At 43.8% G+C, this 24892-nt stretch overlaps 1 protein-coding gene across 1 annotated transcript in view; it reads left to right on the top strand.

The window, feature by feature from the left end:
- The window catches only part of FOXN2 (forkhead box N2), a 146971-nt gene that overhangs the window by 10994 nt on the left and 111085 nt on the right, over nt 1–24892 (top strand). Inside the window, exon 2 of the mRNA XM_078649646.1 lies at nt 16897–17444. Within this exon, the coding sequence (XP_078505772.1) occupies nt 16911–17444 (534 nt within the window). The 5' untranslated portion in view covers nt 16897–16910. The remainder of the gene's footprint in view (nt 1–16896; nt 17445–24892) is intronic.

Genomic DNA, 24892 nt, shown 5'->3' with positions numbered 1-24892 from the left:
TAAATCTCAAGAATGAGATGGGGTATATTAAAGAATCATAAAGAGTAGGGCTGAGGCCCGGGGGTAACTTTTTGATACACATCACTGTGGCTGACATCCAGGTGTGAACTCTAGTTATTTCAATGGCTTGTGTTTTGGGCTATCACATTTGGAGTCTCATCTACTGCGACAGCCCATTTTCTGCAGGAAAGGCAGGACCGAGGAAAAGGCTCTTCAAAAGGAGGCATAATATAAACTTCAAAGACTCAGAATCACATTTGGTGGTTGGAAATGGACTAAAAGAAGGGGAGACGGAAAGCCCCAAAATTGCCATCGGTCAAGCAGCCAGTTGGACTGTGTGAGGAGAAGATCTACAAGACTTCTGCCTCTGAACAGAACTGGAGGCCAAGGCCAGCTATTCTCCCATCTGGGGGAGTGTTCCCTGTGGGGAAGAGGAGAGCGCTGGAGGGAGCGTGGTGCAGTTGGGGATCCTTTCGTTGGGATCCCTTTAACGAAGTGGCGACTGCTACGTAGTGAGCCGTGACCATTGCTGCACCCATTAGGTCATCACCCTTGTGCGAAGCTAAGTCGGGGATCCTGTATGTGAGGTGGGGATGTATGAAGATTGTTTAATGTGCCTATGTGTCTATAGCCAGTGTACAGAGTGTGGAGTCAGTGTCTTGTATGCCCGAGGGGGCCACCAGGACAAGGTAAGGAGCATGGTCTGGTCGAGACCGTACTAGTGAGAAGGAGGCCACCATTGCAATCATAGGTGGTCCAGGCCCTGACTGAAGAGCAGCACCAGGAGTGCAACCGATGCGCCTCTCGGGCGGCATGTGAGTAACTTACCCGAAGCAGCATCTGGAGCTTCGTCCCCCGCAAAGTGGGTCGCACTCTAACATATCGGTCAATCCCATCCTCCCGATGCAGGAAAAACTGATTTTACGGCCATACGGCCCCAGGGGAACTTGCCTGCCATATCGCATCTCAGTGCTGGAACGCTTTTGACTTTAATAAAAAGCCGTAGTTTGACTTGTGAGACTCTGACTACTAGTGGTGCTTAACCTGAATAAAGTCTGTAATGAGTTGGGAATAATGAGATCCTATCAATGTGTAGAGGTGCAGAGTATTTTTTATAAAAATATATTTTGTGTGGTGCTAGGCTCTCTCTTAGAGGTGGAAAGACGAGAGCACAATGTATTTGTTAAAATACCCCTCACACACTAAAAAAAGTCTTTGACTAGGTAGCTAGCAATTGCTCTACCTCACACTCCACTTCTTAATGTTCCCAGCCAGAGAAGCTAATAAAATTTATTTTTTCTACTAGGCCAGGGAACCTTTAATTTTTGTATTTTTCTGCATTTCACTAGCTAGGTCCCTACTCTTCACTGACACCCTTACACCTACACATAGCCCTGTCACAATCTCAGTGCTCCCGCGTAGTTCGCCTGGTCGTAGCACGCCCCGCCCCGTTATAGGGACGGGAAGACCCCTATGATGAAGCATGACACTAATGGATTTTTTTAGTGTGTGAGGGGTATTTTAACAAGCACATTGTGCTCTCGTCTTTCCACCTCTAAGAGAGAGCCTAGCACCACACAAAATATATTTTTATAAAAAATACTCTGCACCTCTACACATTGATAGGATCTCATTGTTTATACATATTGTCTAGGAGGGTGATTCTATCTCAACCTCTATGCTTCCCCTTTTGGTTTTTTGATGAGTTGGGAATAACCACTACTGCTAGCAAGAGGGGAGTGGGACTCTTAAGACCTGCCTCTAAATACTAGAACCCTGGCATCAGAAAACTGCGTGTATTGTTTGTGAATATCGTATTTTACTCTTTGGTCATATATAAATAAATAATAAAAAAAAAAATTAATAAAAGCTAGTGTTTGACTGGAAAATGATTTATTGTTGCTACTAAACATATTTTGAGTTGTGAGCCTGTGTTCACTACCGTGCCTACCTCCCCGTCGAGATACCTTGGACTACTTGACCCGTGCTACCACTGACAGTCAAGTACTAAATGGGGTGCTTGGCCTAGTTGCCCAGGATACATAGCATGTCGGGCTCCGGGGCATCAGGAGTAAAAGTAGTCAACACCCAAGGTTCGGCCTAGTTAACTCCTTTTTGCCTCTTGGCCCAATAAACTGCGGTCTGACAGTCCATAACTCAGTGAAAACCTCTTCTTTGTTTTTTTTATTCCTATGAAAAGTTAAAATGATCTCTCCCCGATGTAGGCTTTGACAATTGCAGCATAACCTGCGCAAGTTTACTCCAGGACATATCCCACACCCTGCACTCTTGGTATCTCTAGCCATCCACTTCATCTACAACATCCTCTCCCCATGAACCCAGTACTGCTCCTTTTTTTTTTAAATATACTCCTTTTTAAAGTATCCAGCCACACACACCTGATCATCTTTGGTAATAGCCCACATACATTTCATGTTGATGTAGTTATCTAATGTGCTGTATGGATCTCAAAAAAAGTTTGAAAGCCCTGGGTAGCAGCCAAGGCATTTGAAGAGAAACATGTGAGCCAGCGCTAAGCGGTTAAACTCAACACGCATTGCCTAGAAAACCACATGTACAGACTAAAAAAAATGTCTCCAACTTACAGGCGCGAAGACTCAAACTTTCACATTTCCCAGTATTTGCCCAGCCATTCTCCTTGCCCACTTTTAAACCACTATTTTACGATTGGAGAAAAATGTAAAATCAACATCTTTTATGGGCCTGCGTTTTCTTATTGGCATAGTTGGCTATCTCACCATCCTCTTGTTGCCACCAGATTTAATCCCTTGGTCCCTTCCTCTTTCATATCCATTTCGAGACTGGCCCAGTAATTGAAGGGGCTTTTTAATATGTGGGTCTTGTGTGGCTCTTGTTGTTTCTCTTACAATGGATGGCACACTGTTGGCATCATTGTCTCTGGGTCCCTTAGGTGGGGTTATATTAAATGGTCCTGAGCAGCGCATGGCAATCCAGTGTCTCACACCAAGAGGATAGCTCAGATTAGTGATTTGTCCCAGTCTAAGAGAGTCTATTCTAGAGAGACAGCAGTAAACACATCTGGTTCATGCATAAAAACACTATTCATGATTATGAGTGCCTGTTGACACTGCAAGTTGCTCTGTTTTGTGCGGATCCTGTGTCTTTCACAACCAGCCTCTAGTAGTACACCTTATTTGTCAGTTTCCCCTTTGGTTCTCCTCAAGGTTCCTTTCCTGCAAATCTTGTTCTTCCTGTTCCTGCTCAGGTAAGTCTGATAAGTGTCTTAAATAGTCTGCAATACGCTTGACTGTGTCTGAATCGCTGTCTAGCTTCTCTGTCCTGTTCTAATGCCGCTATTAACGGCCCAGGAGTTTAAAATGACCCTAAAAACCCTTTATTGCTACTTGAAGATAATACATAATAAACTGTAGCACTTTTCCAACAAACTATTGTAAATAAGTTTAAATTGGAATAAGCCAAGAATTGGGGTGGGGGAGAGCATCTCTCATCACATGTGTTGGTTTCATGGTTTAGTTTGTGTTCTGTTCAAGCCTCTGTCTATGCTGTTTTCCTTTATACAACATAATTTCTAACACACCATATTCAACAACACGTGTATTTTAATCAGGCCTCCTTACAGTCCTATGGACCTCTTGATTTTCCTATTCCTGATCGAAGTGTTGCAGGTTGCTTGTGTGAAGGAAGTAGAGCATAGGTGCTCAGTAGCGTGTCAGCATGTTCCATACTTTCTCTCATTTACCCCCTTAATTTTGCAGTATCTTGTGCCCCAAGACTCGTTTTCTCACTAAGCTGGGTTTGGCATTTACACTTAAAGTGACGGTACTCTCTATGATCCTGCCAAAGCCATTTTTGTTACTTAAAGAATTCCTTGAGAGCGCCCTGGGATGCCATGACCATTGTGTTTATGCTCTTAAAAACTGAAATTCTTTGCTTGATTCTACTTCCCTAACCCCCTGATGAAGTAAAGCAGATGTAAACTTGAAAACTAGCTAGCTGTTGAGTCTTTGCTACTACTAGATTGGTACCTCCCAAGCGAAGGATAACTGGAACAGGAGGCATAACCGCCTCTTGGTCAAATCTTTTCCATTACCACTCTCTGGCTCTCATGTGAAGGGCGGTAAGCGCGTTTGCAGAGTTTTTCCCACTCTGTGCTCCACGTAAAGCGCGGAGTTCCGAAAAGCTCTGCAGATTGGAACAAAGTTTTTCATCTCTTGTTTCCCACCATTGTTAAGTTGGAGCCACCCCATTTCTTATTTGTTGGCTTCAATGTCCCTCTTCGTTGCTGCCTCCTAATTGGCCAGTGCGTTCCAGATTCAAATCCACTTCTTTCATGTGGAGCGTGGAAAATGCACATATTGCTTCATCTTCATCAGTGTCCGTCTGCTGCTTGTGCTGTGGTGGAGGTACTATTTCTTCTTCACCTCCAACCCACCCCATCTCTGTTTTGCTTCTTTCCCTCCATCGACCCATTCTCAGGGATGTGCCCAGGCTGTTGCGTGCTCTGGGTCCCCCACCCCTCTTCTATCCTTGCTTGCCCCCCACCTGAAAATAAAGCTCTTAGACACAACACCAGAGTTGAGCGCGTCAAAGCACTTATCCCCCTAACTTTACGTTTAGCCAGACTGCACATCCATTCTGCTTTACACCATAGCTGAAAGACATTGGCCATGCTAATAGCTCTCGCGTAAGTATAACCTATTGGCTTTTCCAATGCTTGTTACTCATACTGCCTGCAAGGCAAACTAAGCAGGATGAATGAATCATGTATGCTTTTTTTAAGAAGTTAAATTAGCAATCCCGTACAGTTAGAAATTGAGCCTCTAGTTGGCAGTTGTTTGCACCCTGTCCTAGTAGGGAACACAATCTTAATCGGGGTAAGCTAGATGCACACTTTAAATTCAATTAACCCGTGCTCACTCTCTGGTAGCAAGGCACAGAGCAGGTAGGCTTACCACTTAAGAGACTATGTGTAAAGTGTTTATGCAAATCACATACAGTCACACTATGAAAACACCACAAAAAGACTCCACAATAGAAATATAGAGAATATGTATCTGAGAAAGACCAAAACATGGACTGTCCAATAAGTTGAACTGGAGTTATGAATTTTTAAAGAATAAACCAAAAATAGTGCTTGGAAGTCAATAGCGCTAAAAGGTTACTTGAGGTAGCGCTAGCCTGGAGTAAATCCCAAGTTCAGGCAGACCGTGATGAAGAGCAGGCCGGCTACAGGACTCAGACAGGTCCTGCTGACAAAGTATTTTGGATGGAGCAAGGCGCTGACGTTGAGGAGGCATTGTGTCTGCATTGATTGTCGACCCTGAGACTTAAGAAAACAGGAGGCAAGCCCTTGGAGTCACTTTGGGTCCAGTCTTTGACCTCAGCAGGGCGGAGAACAGCCGGCAGCAGGGGCAGCTCAGCACAGCAGTGAAGCTGTTCCTTGCAACAGTCAGTCAAGCAGCGTGGCAATCCTTGTAGCATAGCAGTCTTTTCTCTTGGCAGAGTTCTTCCAAGGTCCAGTAGTGTACTGATTTGGTAGGGTCAGAGCTTCTACCCAAATGTATCTGTTGAAGTGGGGGTGACTTCAAAGCAGCTCCTTGAAGTGCACATGCCCCCTTTCATCCCAGCCCTGACTGCCTGGCTATCTGCGGGAGATAATCAGCCCTTTGTGTGTGGACAGGACACAGCCTATTCAAGTATAACTGTCTGCTCTATCGCCCCCTTCCTGTCCAGAAAGCCTGTCAGAATGCATGTGAATGCTGATGAGTCTTCTGTCACACCCACCTGTCCTATGTTGGTGGCTGTCTAGAGTGAATGCACAAAGTGTCGCTGTCACCCAGCCCAGACGTGTAATGGAGACATCTTGCAGGCTCACAGAGAAATATCCACTCTCTAAAAGTGGCATTTCTAAAATAGTAATGCTAAATCCAAGTTTAACAGAAAGGAGGATTCGTCATTACCATTCCACACATATGAAAATAAAAAATCTACTCATCTTTGATCAGGAATTACCGCTTAAAAGTGTATTAAGGAATTCCCAATGCTAACCTATGAGCGGAGTAGGCCTTCCAGTAGTAAGAAACAGAATAGGGTAGATTTCATTACCGGGACATGTAAAAAATACCAGTCCTCACTTTCATTCACACAGCACCCTGCCCGTGGGGCTATCTAGGGGCCACCTTAGGGGCGAGTTATGTCTAATAAAAGGGGAGTTTCAAGCTTGGCAAGTACTTTTAAATGCCAAGTCGAAGTGGTAGTGAACTGCACACACACCGGCCCTGCAGTGGCAACCCTGAGACAAGTTTGAAAGGCTACATCTGTGGGTTGCAAAATCAGTGCTGGAGGCCCACTGGTAGCTTTTAATTTACAGGCCCTGGGTATATGGGATGCCATTTTACAAGTAAATCAAATATGCTAAACATTTGTAAACAAATTATACAATGTTTGGAGGGGGAAGATAATACATTTGGGATGACCCTTAAGAGAGGGCCATTTTTCAACACCTATCCTGTACCATCCAACTAGCATAATCCGGGGATAGAGCGAGGAAGACAACCCTTCAATGTGATTAAAAACCATGGTGGTGTTCCACTAAAGAATTAGCCAAGCATCATGGCTGTGTGTTATCACCTCAAAGTGGATTAATTAAGATTACTAAACTATAAACCGGTTTACCAGGGATCAACAGGTTAGAACCCTCTAAAAAACAAATGTATAGGCCTTGCATCTTCTCCGGTTTAATCTTAAATACAGAGGCAAGAGTGAAAATTAAGAGAAAACCTTATTAGGGGTAAATTCATGCAGTGTTAAAAAAAAACAGCATTGATAGCTCACAGTGTGAATTGACACTGGGCTGAGCTTAGAGCATGGCCAATATATCCACTCTGCCCTAAAGGACCAACTATGGTATTCTCTCTCCTCTTCCGGAGATCGGACTAGACAGAATGTGAATACCGGAGATCATTTTAATGCCAGCTAGTATGACTGCAAGGAACTCCCACCCTAATAAATAAGTTGCACTCTTCAAGGCTCATCTGCACGGGAACTAGTAACCACATACTCGCATGGTCCCTTGACTATGTCAGCTGATGTTCAGCAGTGGAGAAAGCAAAACCCTAACAAAAAGACCATTTCACAGCAGCCCTGCGGTTCAGGGAGCATGTCACAATGCCTGAATAAAGTGCCACTGCATGTTCAAAGACTCTTGCCACTACGAAAAGCTCAGCAACAGATTTTTACATAAAACAGTATTAAACAGAACATTGAATTGAAACATGTGTTCTTCCATGCAAGCAGGGATAATAGCGCCAAGAAACCACCTGGTAATCGTGCGCTCAATAAATACTTTTAAATTAAAATTAAAATACTCATGCATATGGGCTGTCATCCCATTATGACTGCGTTACCTGCAGAAAACTTTAGCCTAACTTTGCTTAAAACTGTCCCAAATTGGCAAATGGATGTATGCGCCTATAATAACCTGGGGTTTATTGAAAGCAATGCGTCTCCACTTCATATGCATTATTGCGACCTCCTTGTAAACAAATAGGCAACACTTAAGGAACTCTTAAACTTAAGAGCTGTTCACTTTACCAGTGCTCTGTAATGCAATGAACAACTTCTTTTAGCACGCAAGATCTAAGCATAATTCTTAAACTGAGGATGGCAAAAAGAGCATAATATCAATCCATCCTCACACAATCCCTACTATTCAAATGCAGGGACCATTGTGCTGTGAACGCAAGCCTTTGAAGCGCTAGTCCAGCAGGTAGAACATAAATATCCCTGTGTGGCCTGCTCGTACACTGGGCTGCCTGTGCCGTACATAAGAGGTTGAGGGAACATTTGCTGGCCACTGTTGTGCATCTAGATGCGCCCTGGCAGGCTGATTCGCAGCAGCATACCCTGCCAAAATGCGGCAGAAAGCGAAACCCAGCTATCCTTAAATAATTCGGCCCCCAGAGGAAAGCAAAGCGATTTAACAATGTGGCATTGTCCAATAATAAAGGTTGATGCCCCTATTCCAGCAGGCAGTGCACTCCTCCAGCGATGGCTGAATTTATTAACCTGAGGTTCACAGCTCCTGGTATGGCTGCCAAGGCAATATGTATGGATGCCTTAACAGCGTGCCTAGACTGCAACCTCAACAATTTGCTTTTGGCCACTCAGCCATCTTGAACTCTCAATCCAATATTACAATGGAAGTCAAGGTAAAAGCAACAGTATTGATACAATCAAAATAAAGTACACTGAAAACATGCAACCGAAAAGTCTTCTGAACAATTCGAGTGGGTAAAGGAAGGCCACAGAAAAGAGTATTACACCATGCAGCCTTGAAATAATGAAAGCGACCTCCCCCCCCCCCCCACCATTGCAATCCTCTCAGACTTCCGCAAGCCTCTGGCACTCTTCCTGAAGAAAGACATCGGAGTACGATAATGGGCACCCAGGAAAACGGAAGGAATGGAAAAGAGGGAAAGAAGCAATCCCTCTGATCAGCAGGGCCGGACTGGGAACCAAAACCGGCCCCGGCAAAGTGCTCGTCCGGCCCCTCTGGGGGAGGATGGTGTTGCGACCGAGCTCTTTGCCGGGGCGGTTTTCGGCCGATTTTGTTACAGGGCTGATTTTGCAGCTGCATAAACGGCCCTGTAACAAAAACGGCCCCCAGGGGCCCAAAACCGGCCCCCACCCTTGCGGCACACCGGGGGTTTACCCGGTGCCCGCAATGGTCAGTCTGGGCCTGCTGATCCGCCTCTGAAGGGGCGGACTATTACAGAGATTGAGGCGATGACAAAGGGGGGGGCACCTTGGTCTACAGTGGCTTCTGGAATGGCTGCAGCTGGGAGCCAATGAAGCAGCTGGAACAAAGAGTCCGATCCATACCTCACTTCACTTTTTAACCTTGTTGGCCTGAGGCAACACCATCTCTATCTGTCGCAAGACTTCCCCACTGCGCTTAGCCCTTGGAGGGGAGCTGAATGGCCAGGGCATCCTAGGGGCATTTCTTGCTGGCCCACCATTCTGCCCTGTTCGACTCCCACCATACCCTCATGTCTGCTTTCCCCATTCTGGGGGGGAGCTTTAGGACAATCTAAAAAATCCTGACCCGGATTATTGAGAAGACCTCCATTGACTGGAAGACAGTAATGGCACTAGCAAAGATATTTGCTGTTTGTAGTTCATGGAGATGGAGAGAACACTTGGGGAATATACCAAAGTCAGGTTTGTTTGAGATGGGTCAGTCTTCTGACAAGGTTCTCCCAATACCCCATCTGATACTAGGTTGATTAATACAAGTTAATGCAGTATCCTGACTATGTTTACAAATTACCAATTACCTGTATCTCTGGGTTTGTAAGATAAATGCGTGTCTTCCGCATAATGTGATATTTTTCCTGGCTTGTTCGCCACTTCAGGAAATCCCGTTCTGTCAGTGCTGCAATGCACCCCACATGTCAGTGGTAACGGGCACTGCGCAAATAATGGGCAAACATGCATATCTCTGCCCTGTGCCTCAGCTCAGTTTAAACGCGTTGGAGAGCACTCTATTTACCCTAACTGCCAGTGTGGGTGCGTTATATAGCTGGTCCACCCACTAGCAAAAATTGTGACCGAACCCATATCATCTCGGGTTCAAGCGAAGGTACGCCCAATCGATTGAGTTAAAAAAAACTTTTTGTCATCTAACAAATATATGGGCTTAAGGTCTCATCTTTGGTTCTATCCAGCCAGATATGTAGTTGGCTGAGATTGAGCCTTCTAGCCCTTCTTTTAAGGGGAAGAAAGTGTTTACATGTAGGGCATGAGGAGACGGCAGCCCCTTTTTTAGTGGGACAGAGCATAGGAAATGGGGTTACTCATAGAAAACATATTTCTTTGTGGGAAATAAATGTAATTTGCCAATCCATAGTTGAGCAAGATTTTTTTGTTTGTGCCAGAAATGCTATTGCTAGATCCAGGACGTCTGAGATTAATGTCAACACAATGCAACCCATCTTGAAGTATAATAAATGCAGTAGTATTGGAAATGATTAACAGTAGGATCAATGCTAACGTGAATTGAAGCAATAAATGAACACACTAAACATATATGAACAGTAGTACATCTTTGCAAGTATTGGAATGGTAAGATACCCCTGCCTCCATTCCCCACCTCCCCACGAATAGCAAGCTAAACGTTTTTTGACCACCCCAACCTCAGTGCACACAACGATCAGGTGAATGCCCTGGAGGTACAGTTCATAAAATGGAGTGTCAAGTCAAAATATACTTTTATTTGATTCATTAAAAATCATAAAAGGATGGACAACCATCATGAAACGGGATACTTTTAATACATTTTAAAAACGTAAAAAGGCCTTGAGGTCCTCATCACAATAAGGGGCAGCTTATTAAATTAAAATAATGACAAGTATAATAGTACATTTAGAAAATATGTGCCAGTTAATTGGCTACTTGGCTAGAGTCGCTTTTTTCCAGTTCTTTTGCCCCTATTTTCCAAAGTTTTATGGCTCTGCAGGACCGGGAAATCGACGACCCTCCAAGACACTTAATGACTGCTGCTCTACATGTTCTTATTTGTTCCTTCCTTAGAGCCTCCCGAAGGATGGATTTTCGAGTTACTAATAAGAAAGGGCTAGTACACAGTAGATGTAGTCGTGACTCTTCCCCTTGACCACAGAGGCAGCATACCTTGTATGGCCATGTTTGTTTCCAATTTGAGGTCAGATTCTTTGAGGGGAAAGATCCCATTCGTAGCAAAGACAGATAATACTTTTTCTGGTGGGAGACATGTTCCAACAGGTATTGTTGCGGCTTCAGCCTCTGCGAGGCCTGTATCACAGCCCAGGCATGTTGTTTTTTCTCAGAGGTCGTTTTATCTGTTAATAAAGAGGAGTGATATACAGAGCAGGTCTCTGCCTCAAAGGGGCACACCTTGTGCACACTCTTTTGATCAAGCATGACTACCTCAGCTCATTTGGCTGTAATTGACTGACCCTGGTCGGAGGGAATCTGTTTATAGTGGCATGGCAAGCCTTTACCTCCGGTAAGCCTTTACCCGGCCAGGGAGGTCTATTGACCCCTTCTGCTTTTGTCTCTGGACTGCTAAACCATGCATGCACTGTCTATTGCAAGACATATTGGGGTATCACCAAGAGCAAATAGGGGCTTGGATCCTTCTGCCCATGGTTTACCAATGGTTGACTTTCCTATCATTCTCATTTGCCTGCTTCTTATTCGTGTTCCAGATGGTTAATCTTGTGTTTTTCCTTCCCATTGAACATAGCCGCTTTACTGACTGTTTCGATTGGCTGGCTTCTACGCTTCCACTGCGTGCCTTTCAAGCACTACGTTTTTCTTTTCGTTCAAGCACTCCATGTGTTACAGCTGTCTCCCTCGTGTACCTTGTGTACTTTTCTTCCTCTGTCTTCTGTGTTGCTCTCTGTGTTGTCCTTGTGCTTCTCCACTTCCCATTTTAAGCTGCTTTTACCCATTTGCTTTCCCCAGCGCACCACTTTACACTCTGTCTGCATTCCCCACATCTGCGCCCTCTGTTTTTGCTTCATGCTTCCACCCCCTGTGTTTCTTCTCTTACCCACCTTAAAAAAAGATGCAATTTTGTAGGCACACAAATACCCACAAGTAACAGTCCTCCGTGTCAGTCATTTTTTCCCCCTTTTGTTCTTTAGCCCAATGGCCTTTCTCAATGGTCGTTAAATTAAGTCTGCCAGTCCCGTGCAATAGGGTCCTTTTCCCGTTCATGTAGGACAGTGATACTCGAAGCACAGCCTGAGGGCCGCTTGTGGCCCTCTTGACCTTTACATGCGGCCCCCCTGGTGAACTGCTGCACCAGCTGCTGTCTAGTTGCTGAGCACTAATATTCAGACAGAAATGTGAAATAAACAGGCAAGCATTTATTAACCTACAAATAAATGCTTGCCCGTTTAGACAAGCAATGTTTTAGACCTCATTACACAATTCCTGACCCACCCAGACCCACTGGGGTGGTGTAGTGGGCAAAAGAACGATGGATTTAACCCAGATCTCTTGACTGAGGGAGAATGTTTGAGTCATTCAGCATTCTGTCCATCATTTGTTGCAGTTAGACATTTTGCCCTAAGTGGGATAGGTATGCCCAGACGTGGGTCCCTTGCTCACTGTGCCACTCAATTCAAGCAAGCCTGGCTGATGAAGGGTGACATACCCGAAACCGGTCCCAGGATGCTTGTTTCCGGTCCAGGGAGGACATGGCTTGGCAGTTCGGTCTGAACTGTTCCCATGAGGCACAGGGTCAAGACTGATTTGCATATGGCGGGGTCCAAACTGGGGTGGCATGGTGGGAAAAAGAAGGGTGGATTTAACCCAGATCTCTTGACTGGGGGAGAATGTTTGAATCATTCAGCATTCCGTCCATCATTTGTTGCAGTTACACTTTTCACCCAGACCCAATACTACCACACTGCTGGAATCAGTGCGGCCCTCGGTCACACCACAGACCGTACTTTGTGGCCCCTGGGCAAATGTTTGTGAGTACCCATGATGTATGACCTAAATCTTGCAGGTTTGTAATGGTAGGGAATGCGCAGAATGTGTGTAGCAGAAGGAAGAGTTACTATTTTGGATAGCAACTGTTTTTTCCATAGATTTTAATATTCAGCGCTCTGTCTTTAAGTATTTACATTCTACGGTGCAAGTCAGTGTGATCTTGATGCCAAAATGTATCCACATATCAAGCTATTTTTTATTAAAGATTTTAAATGTTGGTTGACTTTTTTCGTATTGATCCCTTCCTTTGCAATCTGGACAGTGTTCTAAGGCTATATGAGCTAGGTGGGTTGCAAAGGTTTGTCGTTCTAAAAATTGGGTCGTGGTTTCAAAAAGTTTGAGAAGCACCCGGCTAGATAGTGTTTTCTTTCTTTCTTTATCTAGTGGTAGGTGCAGGTAGACATTTTTCCCAAAGTTTTTTCTACATTTCACGTTTTGTCTATATTGGTAAACTTCCACTGTGCTGGATTACCATTATACTACTCAACCAGACGGGCGCTTCCAAGTAAGCTGATTAAGAGCCAAGGCATTTAATTTTTAGGGGGTGTGGCTGTTTACAGTCAAATCAAACATTATTTCTTTTAACACATTTCCATAGGTTGCCGTGTTTTTTTTTTTTTTTTACGAAGACCCACCTCTGAATAGTTAAAAACTTTTTAAAAAGTCATCCTTGTTTGTTTCTTGCTGCAACACTGAATTGTGCATTGTCTTTTTTTGAGCCCATGACTTTACGCTGCTGCAGTATTTGAACTGTGAACAGCTTTTCCAGTGGGTGCTTTTCCCTACAGTGTGCTGTGGTCAGCAGTAACCTAGGCAACAAAGCTGCTGTAATGGATTTGCAGTGCTCATATCATATCGTGTAAAGTATACATATCAAGGGCAGGGGAGAAAGAATGCCGGTCAAAATAGCCGGTTTATTTTTACACCGTGCACTTCTGTACTCCAGTGAGGGCCGTCCCGTCAGTGTTAGAATATTAACTCTCAGCAAGGGTTTGTATTGTGTTCCTTTTTTTTTTTTTTAAACCGCTTTGGAAACTACTGCGTTACAAAACTATCAACCATTTTGCCAGAGTAGCAGGAAACGCATGTAACCTGCTTCCTGAAGTGCTGCGCCTGTAGATGTGTTTTTTGCTGCGGCGTTTAGTTAGAGTGTGGGCGTTAAATTGCAAAGCTGAGTTGGAAGACAATGGGCCAGGCCTACATCCAGTTTTTTAGAGCTAATTAACATTTGTTCTTGATAAACCGCCCCCATTGACTCCTTTTGTGGCCGCGTATTGTTATGCACTCCGGATAAAGGTGCATAAAGACGAAGTCAGTGGCCTTTAACATTTAAACAGGTGATCTTTGTGGTGTTGATCAGTTGAAATGAACTCTCTTCCCTCCCCTGCCAACAGCCCGGTTTGATTGTCTTGTCAAAGCCCGGGGTCTTTGAACCGGTTGTAAATAGATTATCCACGGGACAGTAACCTCTGAGGAGTTTTGTCCCAAGGTTTAATGTCCGTTTAGTTACTTGTCTTTGGTGTTAGGAGGGCAAGTTACCTTGAGTAGAAATGATAGAGCTTTGCTGAATCTCCACCGGAGCCAAACGCCCCTGGATCAGTGGCGAGAAACAGAGGAAAGGAGGCGGCTCTTTTTATTTTAAAGGGGTCCTGAGCTCGCGTTTTTTTTTTATATTGGACAAACGAAAGTCATTTTTAGCAGACAAGCAATCGTCACAATTGCCTCCATTAAGTTGATTATTGGAAATTCCACTATTACGCCCTCCCGTTTAATGGTGGAGATGGAGACACATCCTCCCTATCGCGCATCTTTCTTCTTTCAGGTTTTTTCCATTACACCCCCGCAGAAATGAGGAAGGAAGTCGCGGTTCATAGTTTCTTTCTAAAGTTTTAGCAAATTAGAAGCGAAGGCCGCGTTTTAGAACTACGTATTTTGTTCTAGTTATTGAGCGCGTATGCCCCCTGGTGGCTGTTTAAGGGTACAAGTTCACACAGTCTGTCGTTCAAAGGTATTCTGATACAAAAATGAATTTAGTCTCTTAGCGGCAACATGACGATTTTAGATGTTACTAGCTTACCCGTCGCGCGTTGCTGCGATCTCGGAAGAAAGGAAATTCAAGGAAACTTTTTATGATATCATTCAATTTACATTGTCATTTTTATTGAAACATTAACCCCTTCGATGCTGGTGACGGAACCGTTCCGTCATCAGTTACGGCTGAGCTGTGCTGATGACGGAACGGTTCCGTCACGACCCCGCCCTGTTCTGGAATGTCCAGCACAGGGCGCGGCTAACGCGCCGCACGGAAGCGGTTAAATATTTGGGGAGAGGAGTTGGCCTAACGGCTAGGGCGCTCGACCTGGGGACCTGGGTTCGAGTCTCGGTAACGACGCCAAAACCTCCTGTGATTCTGGTCAAATCACTTAATCTCCCCGTGCCTAAAATGAATGTGTGTCCGTCCTCATGTAACGTAACTGGTGCTATGTAAAGCGCTCTGATACCTGATTCGGTTCGGGTCTAGTTCGCGCATAAAACTCTTAAAAAATATTTATATATATATGGAAAACATTTCAAAGTGTTGTTTTAATTCTATTTATTTATTCGAGTGCTTGTGGATACACAATATTTTTTGTTTTTCCTTCTGGTGCGTACACGAATAAATCAGAACTTTTTCTGACGCGTGAGCTGGCCACATACAGTTGTCCATGTGAGAAGCACGGATCACGGTTTCCTTGTTTTCTAACACGTGCCCTCCAGGTCAGATGGTTCCCCTGCTTCCACCCCCTTGACTAGCCCTTGATACACCCTCCACCCCAACGCTTCACATGACGGGACCTGTGGCATTATCCCGTTCTTGCACTTCTGTGCCCCATCATGTAGTTACTCCGATTTGCAATGTCTCCCTGGTCGCCGTGTGAGTTGTTTTACTGTGTGCTACGGTAAAACGTCGTGAAAGGCATTATCAGCTGCTGCAAAATGTTGTGATACATTGTTGCACTGTGTGCTATAGTCATGTCGAGTGTCATGCGAGGAAGGTGTGATAAGGTATTTCATTTAATGTGCGATGCGATGTTCGGTCATGTGTCAAAGTGTGGTATGGTCAAAGGGGGGGATCGCTTTCTATCGTGTGAGGCAATATGTTTGTTAAGGGGTGTGTGGTGTGGCATGGGATGAGATGGTGGTTTATGTTATGTGCTGATGCATTGTTTATTTTTATAGCCCCCCCACCTTTTTAATGGCCTATGGTATTGTTTGAAACTTCAAAGGCCCAGTTATAGGGTTGTTCTACTGACAGATATATGGTGCGGTGTGAAGTAGAATGCTACCGGAGTATCTTGTGTAGTAAGATTTGGTGTAGCCTGTGATACGGCATAGTATGATGTGTGTGGGGCAGTATGATGTGGTGTAGGAAGTTGGGTTGTTGCTGTGGTATTGTATTGTGATGTGATATGCTGTGCTGCAATATGTATGTGGAGGGTTAGATAGTGTTGCTTGGTGATATGAGCCTTTATGTGAATAATAGTGAATGTATCAGTGGTAGTTTCATAGGCACCGTGCAAAAGAACAGCGGTTTCATTTCAGGACCTTTGTGAACTTGATTCATACTGAACTTTTTCCTCGGATTCACAACAACGATGGAATCTCTCATATTCAACCAAGCTTTTGTGGAATGTAAACTGCTGTTGAACTCACAAGCTCCTTAGAGGGACTTAATTTATGTTCAGCATATGCAGGTTTGGTTTCATAGGACTTATTTCATATAATGGGTTGTTAAAGAACTTGCAGAACACACATTTCATTTTCAGTATACCTCGTTTTTCTAACCTTCTTTCTTTTTGAAGAAATCTAAAATCATGTTTTCAGGAGGACAGACCTTATGTTTGCAGTATGGACAAGTAAGACAATTGGGCCATGATTATGAATGGGTCGGAGCAAAGTTGCGATTCATTGCACCTTATAAAGTCCTACTCTTTCAGTCTGAAATTTAATAGGTGTGATACATTGAACCTAATATTAGTTTATGGGGATTGGTATGCACATTTTTATACTTTACGCACCAAACTCCATATGCCACAGTAAATTCCATACACTTTTCTCCTTTTGAATTTTGACATATTTGACTAGCTGAGATTTACCAAAGGATGAGTACTATCACTCCTGTAATTGCCGGGTGCGGTCAATCACACGTAGCTCTGAACTCCAAGCGACTCCGAATCAAGGCCTTAACCTCAAAGTGTTGTGTTGTTTTTTTCTCCCTTAATTGTGACAAATAGGTTTATAGTGATAGAGGTGAACTAATGTGGAATTGAGAATTGCAAGTGATAACACAGTTCCCTTTCTTTTCAGAACGGTCGGATTAAATGGGTCCGGTAACTGGAATGACACCAGATAAGAAGGCTGAAAGTCCTACTGGAGAAAGGGTTGCAGGATTAACTCAGATTTACGGAATGGGAACTTTGCCCGAGGCGATTGGAGCTGCCAGGCCAAAATCGACTTTAGTGGACTGTGGAACTCCTGATGACGAGCTTACAAACTTGAACTGGCTTCACGAGAGCACTGATCTGCTGAATAACTTCAGTCTGGCCAGTGAGGGGGTTCCAGTAGTTAACCCCCTCTATGACATAGAAAGTGACAACATGCCACCTTTCTCACCCTCTTCCTACCAGACGCCTGAGAGATCGGCTTCTTCCAAGCCTCCCTATTCCTTCAGCCTCCTCATCTACATGGCTATTGAGCACTCTCCCAACAAGTGCCTGCCAGTGAAGGAGATCTATGGCTGGATTCTGGAGCGCTTTCCTTACTTTGAGACTGCACCCACTGGATGGAAGAACTCTGTGAGACACAACCTGTCACTTAACAAATGCTTTCAGAAGGTGGAGAGGGGCCATGGCAAGGTAAGGTTCTTTTTCAAGGACAACACCAGCCTGTGTAAATGGGTGGCTTTTAGAAGAATTCCATGGTTGTGGTTTTGGTTTAGTGGAAATGTGGAGGTGGCGGAATGTTGATGCAAAGCTTCAGATGTACCGTCTGCAAGGTCTTCATGGCCTACAGGGTCAAATTTAAGCATTGGCGTTGGAATTAAAGAGAATTAAGACGGTTTTGACTTGTGTTTCTTGGCAACACACATGGAAGACCATAAACAAAGAATGTTTTAAGTGCACCAATTGTTGCTTTAGTCTGCGTTCCATTTTCGGTTTCCTCTTAAAACTGTAAGGTATATGACAGTGTCCTGAGCATAATGCAGGCTCCCAGATGGGGGCAACATCATATTCCATTCTTCCATAGCCATAGATCCTCTTTCACATGTTCCTGTTTCTTCTGCCTGAGTGGGTCTCCCTGCTTTTACATCTCTTCCTCCACATTGCTTTGTAGTGGATTCAATGTGTTCTGAAGATACCCAAAACATCCAACTTGACTTGGAGTTTTAGGCCTTCTTAATATATTTCTTTTATAAAATTCTAGGCTCAGAACATGGCTGTGTTGATACAGAGAGTATTCTTGAAAGGGTGCTCAGATTCCTTGATAAGGTGTCTTTGTCATGATAACGAATGTTTTTTAATCAATGTTTTTTGTCCTGTTTTTATAGTAATATGTTCAACCTAATTGTGCATGCATGTGTACAGATTTCTATTGAACTTTACATGGACCGTAGTGTGGCTACCACATTTAAATTGTCAGGAGCTGTTTGTGAAACTGCTGCTTTTTAGGGAGCTATACTGCATGAAGTCGTAGCAGAAAGAATGGAAAACTAACTGAGTTGCTAAGAGGGCAACTGAAAAAATAGATGGGGGGGATTGAAAGCAGGGTAAGAGCGTTTGCGGAGAAGGGCAAACAGTATTGTGTGAAATGTATTAAGGATAACAAGATGGGAATAGACCCAAGAGAGAGTGACCCAAGTGGTTGAAAGGATGAACACATGAGATGAAGAGGAAAGTGACAGAAAGGTGCCCCTGAGTCAACAATGGTGACCATGAGGTAGAAGAAGAGCAACTATGATATTGTAAGACAAAAATGACTTATTGGAAAGCTACATGGAAAGGATGGGGGTTGTGAAATGGATGTAGGAGTTGCACAACTAAACACAAAAGAAGGTCCCAGGGGAATGTTTCAAGACCCTGACTTCTAAACCCCCTGACTAGAAATGACACCATCAACAATTAGCAGTGAGTCAGGATAAAGGCCAATCTAAACATGTACCCAAACAAAAGACCGAAAAGGAAAAGTTAGCAATTGGAACGAGTTCCCATCAGTCCACCATCGAGACCGCCCTTCATCATCTGGGATCTCTTGTACAAATCAAGGTATTGAGGAAACCACTGCTGACATGGCAGATAATGTAACCAAGTTAGTGGGTGTCCCGAAGGCTGTACCACAGAAGTGAAGATGGTGTGTTTAGTGGGGAACTGAATAGCAGTGCTTTAAGAAAAAAGTGTAAGTGAAAAAGTAAAGAGAGAAAGGCTCTAAAATTAGGTCGTGATCGGGAAAAAGAACAACTTTAATATGCACCCTCACACTCCTAAATCAATAAAAACAGTGCAATCAGTAGTGTAACAAATGACTACTAAACAAGATGCAAGGTTGACATGTTTCTGCAGTTGCTGGAGCCTATAGATCTCCTGCTGCTTCCTCAGGACCATTAGTGCTACTGCTATAAAGAAATAAAACCATATCACCTGATAAGTGTATGTGTACTCGTCTTCCCGTCCCATTTGTTGGGAAGGAAAAACCCCACCTCACCCGGCACCAGCTCAGGTAGTGGGTGCACCGCACTCTCCGTCGGTACACCGGTCTTCCCTGTGAAGCTCTTTCGTGGGGAGCTGGTGCCGGGTGAGGTGGGGTTTTTCCTTCCCAACAAATGGGACGGGAAGACGAGTACACATACACTTATCAGGTGATATGGTTCTATTTCTTTATAGCAGTAGCACTAATGGTCCTGAGGAAGCAGCAGGAGATCTATAGGCTCCAGCAACTGCAGAAACATGTCGACCTTACATCTTGTTTAGTAGTCATTTGTTCCCCCACTGATTGCACTGTTTTTATTGATTTAGGAGTGTGAGGGTGCATATTAAAGTTGTTCTTTTTCCCGATCACGACCTAATTTTAGAGCCTTTCTCTCTTTACTTTTTCACTTACACTTTTTTCTTAAAGCACTGCTATTCAGTTCCCCACTAGACACACCATCTTCACTTCTGTGGTACAGCCTTCGGGACACCCACTGACTTGGTTACATTATCTGCCATGTCAGCAGTGGTTTCCTCAATACCTTGATTTGTACAAGAGATCCCAGATGATGAAGGGCGGTCTCGATGGTGGACTGATGGGAACTCGTTCCAATTGCTAACTTTTCCTTTTCTGTCTTTTGTTTGGGTACATTTTTAGATTGGCCTTTATCCTGACTCACTGCTAATTGTTGTTGGTGTCATGTAGGAGTTGCACACCAAAGAGAAAGGGTTAGACCGAGCGAACATAGTGGGGTATGAACGGATGCAGAAGGATACGACAGAAGCACAAATCTGAGTAGGTCAGGTACAGAGCAGGAGATGAGGTAGGACGTGCATGAGATCAGAGGAGAGTGGTTCAGATAATGGTGGTTTGAAGTAGCTGATCAATAACTCAAGCTGCGTTAACATAAGCACTTAATGGATGGTTCCCGGATCGTGTTGTTGCATATCAGTGTTTTGCAGACGGCTCTTCTGACAGGATTAAAACGCCAATGCATCCACTTTTGTATTCAAAACTGCAGTCATCAGCAGCTTCTGCTCACATCTCCACTATGTTAAAAAGCAGGTTAAACTAGTCTACTTTGCAAGGGTAACCGTGAACGACCTCTTAATTCTTCAACTATGTTTTCAAAGTATACAATCAGGAAGAAGTGAAGCTAATACTTTTTTCTACTTTCCCTATTTCGATTGAATGGTGCAGGTCCACATTCAAAGATACTCGACTTATGTAGCGCCCTGCTCAACTGTAGCTAGGTTTTAATGCATTCTGGAATAAGAGTTTTAAATACATTTTGTATTTTAAGTAGTGTCTGTTGTTGAATTTTGAGATCTCAACAGTAAGAATGAAGGTTTGAGTTTCTCTTTACAAGCCAATTGTTGCCATTTGTGGAAACACAAACAACCATCCCCTGAATTCGCCAGACGTACTGAAGGCGGTTTGAGTAAAGGGCAACTTTTTTTTCTCAATGTTGTGAGTGTTTTCACCATGGATGTCACTAAGTCGGGTAGGACCAGATCCATACCAGATGATATGAATTACCACTGGCTACATAAAGGTGTTATATTTATATTCAGTGTGTGTATTTTTGTGTAGATATTCAAGTCTGGCCTGGATCTGGCGCTCATGGACCCAAATTTGACACTTCTACTTTTACACCTGTACCGGCAATCCTGCAAAGTGAGCTGAACAATTGTAGTGTTAAGCCCAATTTATAATATGCACTCCCAAAACAGATGTTTACGGTTTTTATATTTGGTTATTCTCGTCTTTCATCATTCAATAACTATGTCCAATGTCTTTTATAGAAACTGTTAAACCCCAGTGGAACTCCTTAATGAGAAAGTGCAGCAGTCAATTGGCTTAAACTTAGACCACATTCTGAGCATGTCATTATGTGTTAATCTTGTAATAAGAAACACATTCTTCCCCCTTTGGGCAGCTCACTAACGTCCAATAGACTTTGGACTTTTACTGCAAATCTTGCTATATTGCTCTGTGCACCAGCCTTCTCGACTTCACTTCAGCCATCTCCAAAGTCCAGAATGCATCATGGCAACTCAATTCTGGCCTCAACAAAGTAAACCTATTGCTCCCTTTTTCTGAATCCTCCGGTGGTTCCCATTGAAGGCTACAATTATTTAGATTAGCAATAACTGAATTTCAAGTGAATGAACGACACCACGTCAGTGAAACTTGGCAGTATAGTAAATTCCTGAATCGCCAACCAGTCCCATCAGTTAAGCAAACCCATTGAATGTATCCCCCTCCAAATAAATTACAGTTAGAGTTCAAAGATGTATCCCTCCCCTCGCCATGATTCGAATACCCTCCTTGCTTTTATTTCAGAAGGACAGCACATAAAAGCCCAATAAAAACCCTAGAATCAGAATGTAGTTCTTCAGATTATTATTTTTACCGAGAGCACAATAAAATACCTACCCCGTTTCAGTTTCTATCATCCGGAATAAGTACTGTGATAATGCTTCAGTGCACAGTGTAGTAGTCGTAGGCAGCTGATCTGGAGTTATTTCTTACACTCGGCAAATAGATATCCTGGTACATGAATTTTATTTTAAATGCTCCTGGGTCCTGCCTACCCCTGTCTGAAAGCAACCCACTATTGGAATGCGCTCACAATTTAATAATTCATAATGTTGAAATACAGCGTGCATAATATTGCTTCCATGGTAGCCTGCATCTCCCTTTGCTGCAAAGGTGTGTGGGCATATGTTCTGTTGACTCTCAGCCAAATTAATAGGTACACTGATGAATTGAACCTGACCATGGATTTTGGATGAATTGCAATCCCATGTACTGGCAGACCGGCTTCTGTATGTCTTGCCCACCATGCCAGCTTTTAGATGTCTCCAGGAGAAACCCTCATGTGGACCGTGCTAACAACTTTCAGTGGCCTTAGATCCTGTCTCTTGCTTGCCCTTGGTTGGTTTTGTCAATCTGATTTGTTTTGCTTCTTATTTGATGGCTTGCCTTCCTCTTATTGTGTTTTCTCCACACCTCGAACATAGCCTCAATACCATCATTTTGATTGGATCACTATATTTTTCTACTACCCATATTCCGGGAACCCACAAGCTCTGTGTTGCTCCCTTCGCCTTCCCAACAAGCTTGCCCTTGGTTTCCCCACCCCACCCCTCCCTGACTTTTCTCTTTTATTTCCCCTGGGCACAGTCTCAACCACCTCTGTTGCTCCCTTGAGTCTGCCCCAATCTCCCACTCCCCACCCACACCTGTTTCTCCCCAACCTTTTGGAGCACCTCGCTGCTGCCATGTGCAGTTAGGCAACTCTGAGTTAGGCAAAAACGCTTTTGCATCATTGCAGTTGGTTTTTTCTTCAAATTACTGATCCAAATTGTGTCCACCATCTTGCATCAGTAAATAAACACTGGAAAACATGTCACATATGTCATTCACTAGGCACAGTGCCATGTCCTTGTATCTTCCTGCCCCCAATGCCCCTGATGGGACGGAATGTTCTTATAGCCTTATATTATGTCATAGCGGGCTATACCAGCCATTAAAGGCCCACTCCAATGTTGTGAGTGTCTTAATGCTGGAGCGGGCATTTTACGGCTGATATATATATTCTTATATAGCGCGAACAAGATCCCGAAGGATATCTGAGCGCTTTTCAAAAGGGTGGAAGCAAGGTCAAAACCCGATATTGTTGTACACGCAATCTTCTTTGCCTACACTGCTGTCAGTAAGTTTCTTGTATTGGTGAAATTTGTGATAAAAAGTGTTTGGTACAAAACTTTGTGTCTTCATATAACTGTACACAATGATAGCGAGATATGACCTTCAGTTGAATGTACAGCTCTGAGGTTTCCATACATCCTGATTCCAAGTATGCATAGACCTTTACTATTTTCTTTTACCGCTGGGCCTTTTCTCGATAGGTCACTGTGGAAAACAAGAAAGGATACAGCACTGCAATACTAAAATGACTTCAGAGAAACTTGTGATCCCACAAGAACAGAAGATGGGTCTCAGCATGCTAGTGGCAGGTCAGGAAGAGAATTTGAAGTGGCAAAAAACTCCTTCCATCTTGACCAGAGATAACAGTGTAAGGACTGCTGAAATTAGAGGTTCATGGTTTAAAAGGACTATCAAGAACTCAGTATCATAGGAGTGAAAAGATGGGCCTTCTCCATCACACGGTTCTTAAGTATACACTGTCTGATGAAGGTCAATAGTATTTTGCTGCTAGTCCCATCGGCGCAGCAAAAAGGTATTCACCACTTTAAGTTTCTTCTTACACTCACGTCCAAAGTACCCCAACATTTATACCCAATAATGGTACCGAGGCCAAACGCACATCTTTCAGTACCAAAATATTATCACCTCTTATCTCTACAAATTTCTGCACATATGTACATAACATTACTCACGACCTGCAATGCATTACACACCAAAAGCTAGACAGACAACTGCCTTAGACAACGATGAAGTAAAATTTAACGTACATCAAATAAATTAAGGAAAATTGCAACTAATGGTTGCCTTGAGACCCTCCGGGTGAGTAGTGCGCTATACAAATGCTCTGATTGATTGATTGATTGAATGGTGGTTTGACCACTACTTAAAAGGTCAAAATAAAGCAATCCACCACCTCTCCCTGGCTGTCCACTGCTTCAGAAATAAAAACAACAGGAAACCGGTTTAAGCAGAGATTATCTTTTGCATTTTCTGCCAATTGCGTTTTTTTATGATCAACACCACTAAAAATTGGTCCTGTATTCAAAGATCCGCGTTGCCAAGTAAGGCTCAGCCAGTTTACGGTCAGAGGCCACTAAGACATGCTTAGAAATTTCATTCATCGCTATGTCATTCAATTTGTAATCGAGGAAATGCTTCATTGGTTGTCACGAGCCTGCTAGCCAAGGGAAGCTTTATTGGCCACGGACTGACCATGGACACGAAGGTCGTTAATGAAGGTCACTTACCAAACACCACCACCAGATATCCCATCAACCAAAATTGTGGTTCCCTAGCAGCTCCATATAAAGATGGGGGGGCTGGGGATCCGTAAGGTTTCAGACGGTAGAGGCTCCACTGCTTCTGTTGTCACAAACCTCTGACATATCTCTGCCTTGGCTGCCAGGTCATAGTGACAATCAACCTGCCCTATTTAGGGCGGGGCGATTCTCGCTGGATTTCCGGCCTGGAACAGCCATGACTGGCATGGCGGCCCCCTGTAAAGTCTGCTAAATGTGGAGGAGGGAGGGGTAGTGGTGCGGGACAGCAGGGCGCCTGTTCAGCAAACTACTCTGATCACAATACAGCCCAGAAGGATGGGTGCATTTTAGGCAGCAAAATCCTCACCAGGAAGAAAGGAATCACGAAATTGGTGGAGAAGCAATCAGCCAGAGGACCCGAGACCATGTCCTTAATGGTCTAGATAGATTTGTTTTTTTATTTCACGCAAAACAGTTAGAGGAATACTAAAGGCCAGGCTCTTCAGGTCGTAAAGGAAGAACTTTCCTCAAAAACCTAACATGACAGTGACCTGATTAACCACGCCAGTCTTGAAAAGAAGTAGATGGAGAAAAAAAAACGGTAATTTCATCTGCTTGCAAAAACACTAGAGTGCTTTGCAGGA

Source organism: Lissotriton helveticus, chromosome 6 (genome assembly GCF_964261635.1).
Source record: "Lissotriton helveticus chromosome 6, aLisHel1.1, whole genome shotgun sequence".
Lineage (NCBI taxonomy): Eukaryota > Metazoa > Chordata > Amphibia > Caudata > Salamandridae > Lissotriton > Lissotriton helveticus.
Note: the sequence above shows the minus strand (reverse complement) of the source record. Positions and strands in the feature narration are given on the sequence as shown.